Genomic DNA, 6,000 nt, shown 5'->3' with positions numbered 1-6,000 from the left:
GTGCAATATATGCTTGGCGATACTTACGGAGAGAAAAGTTGTGTGTTAAATTACTTTGTGCTTTTGCTCCTGTGCTCTACCTAGATGCTGAAGTGAGCACAACTTTATTGACAACTGAATGGACACAGATCAGGCATGAGAGGAAAAAACCAGATGTGTGTATAGCTTGCAGGTGGGACCATGAGATGAATTTACTTTCTGAGCTCTATGAGATCACTTAGAAGGACGTGTGGGTAGAAGCACATACAAAAGGAACTCAGTTTGTATCGTTATGTATTAAACTGCCTGATTTGATTTATTTGTTATTACTTCATTAATTGCTCCCTTTAACTCCAGACAGTGATCATTTTTACCCTCATTCACAGTATGATCGCAGCCAACAGCATCACCAAGATCCTTGGGCACCTCTGGACTAACCAAGAAATTGCATTGTGGATACTTTGCTTAACACGTCCTAAACTCACCAATGTTTCATTAGCATTTTATCTGGACTACAGTTTCAAAGTTTTAAAGTTTTCCATTTTAAATGACAAGAAATGACTCTGTGCCTGACTGGCTGGACTTTACATAACTACATTCAGCTAATTATCAAGATCATGAGCTTTGCTGTATTACTAGTCCAATTAATCATCTGTCAGTCACACCATAGCAGCCTGTTTGGGCAAATTTTTGCACTGAATTAATAAGTTTCATGTCACTTAAAAATAAATCAACTGTGCTCGCTAACCCTGGAAAAAAGCAACATTATATTTCTGATATTTCAGCAGAATGCAAATGTGCCGGTAGCATATTTACCCTCAGGATTATAGATATGTGTCTGCAGTAACACTCTATGCTACAAATAAGTTGAGCAAACATTCTTCAGAAACATATTTGTTTTTTGTGGGGATGGTGCTCTGCGATGAATTTCAATTCTATGTTTTCAGTTTGATTTTTGTATTCTGACTGTGTATGCATGTGCACTACTGTTGCTCTGTGTATCCAAACCTTGCAAAAACTAAACAATAATAGAGTGAATATCCTTCATTGCACCAGAGTATATATGTGGTGTTTGTTTTTTAGGTACAGTGATTTGGGATTTCCATTTACTCATTTTTGCTGTCTCTAGATCGTGTGTTCTGAACTTGACTTTTGCTCAGAATAGATTAAAATAAAGCGTAGAATTAGTTTAAAAAAGCCACAAAGTGAAGCTTAGCCCAAAATCCCAACAGATAGGTGATGACATTTATTTCCAACCCACATCAGCTCAAGGCTCAGGTAGAATATTTTTTGTTGGTAAATTTAATTCAAAGCATACTATTTAAGCTGTTTTACCAGGCCTACAGTTGCTGCGGCATCTGAAAGTCACTTTGCAATCCTGCTCATCTTCTTCATGATGTGTTTGGATCTTCTATGCTCTCCAAGCCTCGCACACTTTTCACATAGAATTCCACTGCAGCCACACTGCTTGACACCATTTATCTCGCAAGCATCAGTCAGCTGCAAGATGGAACCAACTTAGCATCGCTGTTGAGTTTGACAACATGAAATAGTTGCATTTCCTACTTTGTTCCTTGAAAACTGTTCGCTGTTTTTCAGGTTTCTCCAACACCATCATAAATAACCTCTTTATGTCCCTGTAAATTTTAATATGTGCACTATACGGCAGTGGCTGTTCTGCCAGAGCCAGAATTACATTTTCCCCATTTTGTCACCTTGAAGTTTAGCATGATCTCCAACTCGAATATCCAATATTCTTGATCTTCAACGTGGGTGGGCGTGTTCTCGACACAGCAAGTCTCTTTCAGGACCACGCCCGCTGGCTCTAGCACCACCCATCTCACCCGCCTGCTTTTTATTAAAAATGAATTAAATGCTCGTGACACTTTCCATGTGAGAATCCCATTATGCTCGTATGCGTGTGGAAGGCCTGGAAGGTCTCAGAACAGAGCCATAGCAGCACATATAAATTATTGCACATGGAAATAATCTTCTTTTCACTTTAGTGGTGTTCTTTAGAAATGTTTGAAAACTGGATGAATATTATTGAAATTACACAGCTGTACACTGGTTGATCAAATATTGTTAAGAATTATTCAGAACTTGCTGATGTAACTCAATGTTGTAAGCTCATATGAATACTATGACTGTAACTGTGATTTTATCCAATGAATTGGTCATGGCCACCAGCATTAACAAATTAGGGCTCTTTTATTTTAAACTGTTCACCTTTTACACATTGACAGTTAACACAGACAAGCCTTTGTGGTCCCTCTGGCCCGAGACATGGTCAGTGACAATGTGTGCTGGATATCGACTGGGATGGCTTATGGTGGATGGAAAGCTTTCTCTCTCTCTCTCTCTCTCTCTCTCTCACACACACACACACACGTGCGTGCGCACGCACACACACACACACACACACACACACACTTATGCAAGAACGGATACAAAAAACACAGTACAACATATACTAACCATCTAACATAGTCTAACCATCTAATGTAGACATCAACGGAGGAGGGGCTTAAAGTGCATACGGGAACAGAGGAGGGCTTTGCTCACTCCTACAATTTGTAACAACCTTTTAAATTATGAGTGACAGTAATCCTCCACCAAAGCAGTGATCTAAGTGCCACGCTGCATCTTTACAGAAAGCATATCCCCACCATATTTTAGCTCAAACGGCGCCTCGCTTCATGAAATAATGACACTGCATAGTTCACGGGGTTAGTCTTATATATTATTGCGGTACAATGTAGGTTCAAGTCTGGGGTCTAGGCATGAGCCATGGGCAGCAGGATGGCACAGAAAGCATGTAAAGTCCAGTGAGATTAGAGAAATAAATCCAGCATGAGAAAGCACCCGATGCTCTGAATGGAGGTTAATCCACATGAGGAGAGGTGAGAAACAGTACAGGTCCGATAATGACACGATGATGTTCAGTATTCTGGATGCATAGAAGGAGTACGTTTGCCGAAAGCACTCCTGGTCTGGTCTGGGTGACCCGTATGGTCAGTTCCTTGAGCAGAGGCAGAGTAGCTCCAGCTGGGTCGAAAGGGTCAATAAGGGGCAAATAGGACTTGTGGATGGGAGGTCCTGACAGGCCCGGGGGCTGGGCGGAGCAGTGCAGCAGGCAGGGTTTGTGTCTGAAAGAGCGCAGGGGTCGGGGTGTGATTAGTGGCGCTGTTCGTGCGGTGCGTGAAAGAGTTGCCGATGGCTGCGGCAGCTGCTGCCACTGCCGCCAGGTGAGCGGGTATGATCTGTGTGGTCAGAGGGTGACACTGGCGCTCCTTCCCCAAAATCAATTTTATCTGGTGGAGACAGGGGAAAAAACAGTTAATACAGCCTTATATGTGCACAGGATAGAGAGAGCAAGGGAACGGTACAATCAAGACATCTCTGCAAAGCTGTCACACAAAGTAAACGTATACTCTAAACCAGGCAGGATACAATTCCTAGTATGTTACGTTTTCACAGCGATACAAGAATGTAATATTCTTTCATTTTAAAAAAACAAGATGGCTTTTGGTTATTGAATGTGATCTAAAGTTAGAGCAAATAGTTTCCAGGACAGGAGCATAAATCTAAATTAAACTGCTAAAATCAAGACAAGTTTTGCTGTTTGTAAATTAGACAAACTACCAATCCTGCTCGGTCTGCTTGGACCCACATTTTACAACGTTCAAACATTTTATTCAACTGCTGGATAATTAAAATAGGTCCTGCATACCACATCAGAAACTCTTTGTATTTGCTCACTGAACATATTAAATTTACTTTTTCCTGCTTAAGTTTCTGTTTTTGTTTACAGGTTGGTTGTGAGACCAGAGGCCTTTATTATGAAACAGGATTTTATCTTCTCCAGGTAACTTCAGGGTTAACGTGAGATTTCCTGTAATAGAAGGGGGTTCCAGCCCCAAGTCACATTCCAGATTAGTGATCAATAGATATGAAATCATGACCTATTGACTATCAGTTCTCCAGAAAATAGCATCAATTCTCAGAGCTCTGCATGGATAGTGGACGTTTTTTTTCCCAGATGAAAAAAAGTAAAAATTTATTCCTTGATATTTTTTCCTCTGTTGGCTGGGAACTATTTTTTGTTGGATAAGCATGAACGTGATCCTAAAGCCGGACATCTATTTGCACCTCCTGAATTTGCACATTGACTAAAGTCTAATTATATAATGAAATATTCAATATTAATTCATCAGATTCTCCCAAAGTTTAATGATAGAGTTGTGATATTGATAACTTCCACATTCTGCATTTATGCTGGATTTCTTATGTGGCTTAGAATGGGGTAAACGTTATTAAGCTAATAGAGCTCTTCCAGTATCACTGACCAAACTGTTTAAAGGTCTCACACATTCATACAGCAATAGGCTAAATAAACTAAATGTGCAGTGCTTTTCCTCTCACACGCTCACACCGCTGTTCTCTCTACAGCCGCTGTGCTACTTCCAGTCTGTATCCTGTGTTTAAGCTCCTTATATTTTTCTAATATTCCAGTTTTATCTTCCTTTGTAAAATCCGCTGCTCTGCTGCCAGGAGGCAGAGCTGAAGTGGCTGGAGTTGAAGATGCTAAGATTCTAGTTTGAACGACAAGGAGAGACAGGATTTTCAGAAATGAGAGTATCAGAGGGGCAGCTCAGGTCGAGCGGTTTGGATTTAAAGTTAGAGAGGCAAAGCTGAGATGGTCTGAGCAGATACTGAGCAGGGAGAGCAAGTATGTTGGGCAAAGGACATTAATTATGGAGCAAGGAAGGGTCATGGAGCTACAGCGATGGAGAACAAGCAGAGTGGGTGAGACAGAGGCAGATGATGTGCTGTGGTGTCTGCAACATACTCAAACTCTAAACTGGGATAAACTTAACTGTAGTAAATAAAATGCATATAAGCAGAAAACTGACAGCATTGCTAAGGCTGTGAGATGAGGCAAGAGACTTCAATGGGGCATCAAACAGGTGTCAGAAATCAGCTGCTAATTGAAACAGTTTTGGCATTTGCCACAGCTGAGATGAGAGTGTGTCCAATATTGTTGAGCCGTGTTATCATCAACTCAACCTATTCAACTTACTAACCAGTTCTGCAGACCTAATAATGAGAATAATTCAGTGGCAGTGTTTCGTATAATCGAGATTATGTCCAAAAATGAGATAACTGCTTTAATAATATACTCTCACAGTTTTAACAGAGAAGGAAAATGACTAAAAAATGGAATTAAAGACAGAATATAAAACTCATGATGTGACAGGGACACAAACAGTGTCTGACCTCCAAGAAAAGCCTAAAAAAAGGGTTTAAAGGTCACCAAAGTTATCTGGCTTAATCTTCTGTATCAGTATTCTCATGGCACCAGTATGGCAGCACTTGTCATGGATTATCAATCACTGATTCAGGCACCGAAGCCCTGTGGGATGCATTCTTTACCCTGTGCTCATCAGAGAAGCTCCTCTCCGTTAACTCAGTCAATGATGGGTTTCAGAAAAAGTCATTTCCCCCACACTGGTAACCCCCATGCTTCGTCTCAGCAAACAGTGGGTGTGATGAATGCGCTTTTCTGGTGCCTCTTTTGTAAGATGAAAAGTTCGGCTGTCCTTTATCTTCCCCACTTTGATTCCATAGGGCTCATTATTGCATGCTGCTAATCATGTGTCATATGACACTCAAAAATCCTTTAGCAGTTGTCTCAACTCGCTGGGAGTGCGAGAGAGATCGAGTTTTCTACAAAATGCCAGAAAGTTAAACAATGACCTCAAGAAAGTACTTGAAAGTTTTCTTTTCAGTGCATTTCTCTTACTCTGCGGTTTGTCAGCTTGCCTGACTCTAATATGAACTGCTGTGATGCTGAAGACCACAGTCTGGGGCACTCCAAATAAGTTAAAACTGACATTTACAATCAAGTCTAAACAGCGTTCAACGCGAGCCTGCCTTCCACCTCCAGCACGCTGGCTCAGAAAAGCCTTCAGCCGTGCCATTTTTGTCAATAAAATATCAAGTTTTCAAATTAAATGG

At 40.9% G+C, this 6,000-nt stretch overlaps 1 protein-coding gene across 2 annotated transcripts in view; it reads right to left on the bottom strand.

The window, feature by feature from the left end:
• Positions 1-2,186: 2,186 nt before the first annotated feature.
• Positions 2,187-6,000, bottom strand: part of znf385d (zinc finger protein 385D) — a 101,059-nt gene continuing 97,245 nt past the window's right edge. For both annotated transcript variants that reach the window (XM_086312330.1, XM_086312328.1), the window contains one exon: positions 2,187-3,293. In XM_086312330.1, the coding sequence (XP_086168456.1) occupies positions 3,042-3,293 (252 nt within the window). In that variant the 3' untranslated portion in view covers positions 2,187-3,041. The remainder of the gene's footprint in view (positions 3,294-6,000) is intronic.

The sequence above is a fragment of the Aulonocara sp. 'chitande type north' Nkhata Bay genome, linkage group LG11, assembly GCF_057382095.1.
Source record: "Aulonocara sp. 'chitande type north' Nkhata Bay isolate Kocher_YH1m ecotype deep benthic linkage group LG11, A_spYH_male_GT1.1, whole genome shotgun sequence".
NCBI classification, from domain to species: Eukaryota; Metazoa; Chordata; class Actinopteri; order Cichliformes; family Cichlidae; genus Aulonocara; species Aulonocara sp. 'chitande type north' Nkhata Bay.
This window is presented reverse-complemented; position numbering and strand designations above follow the sequence as displayed.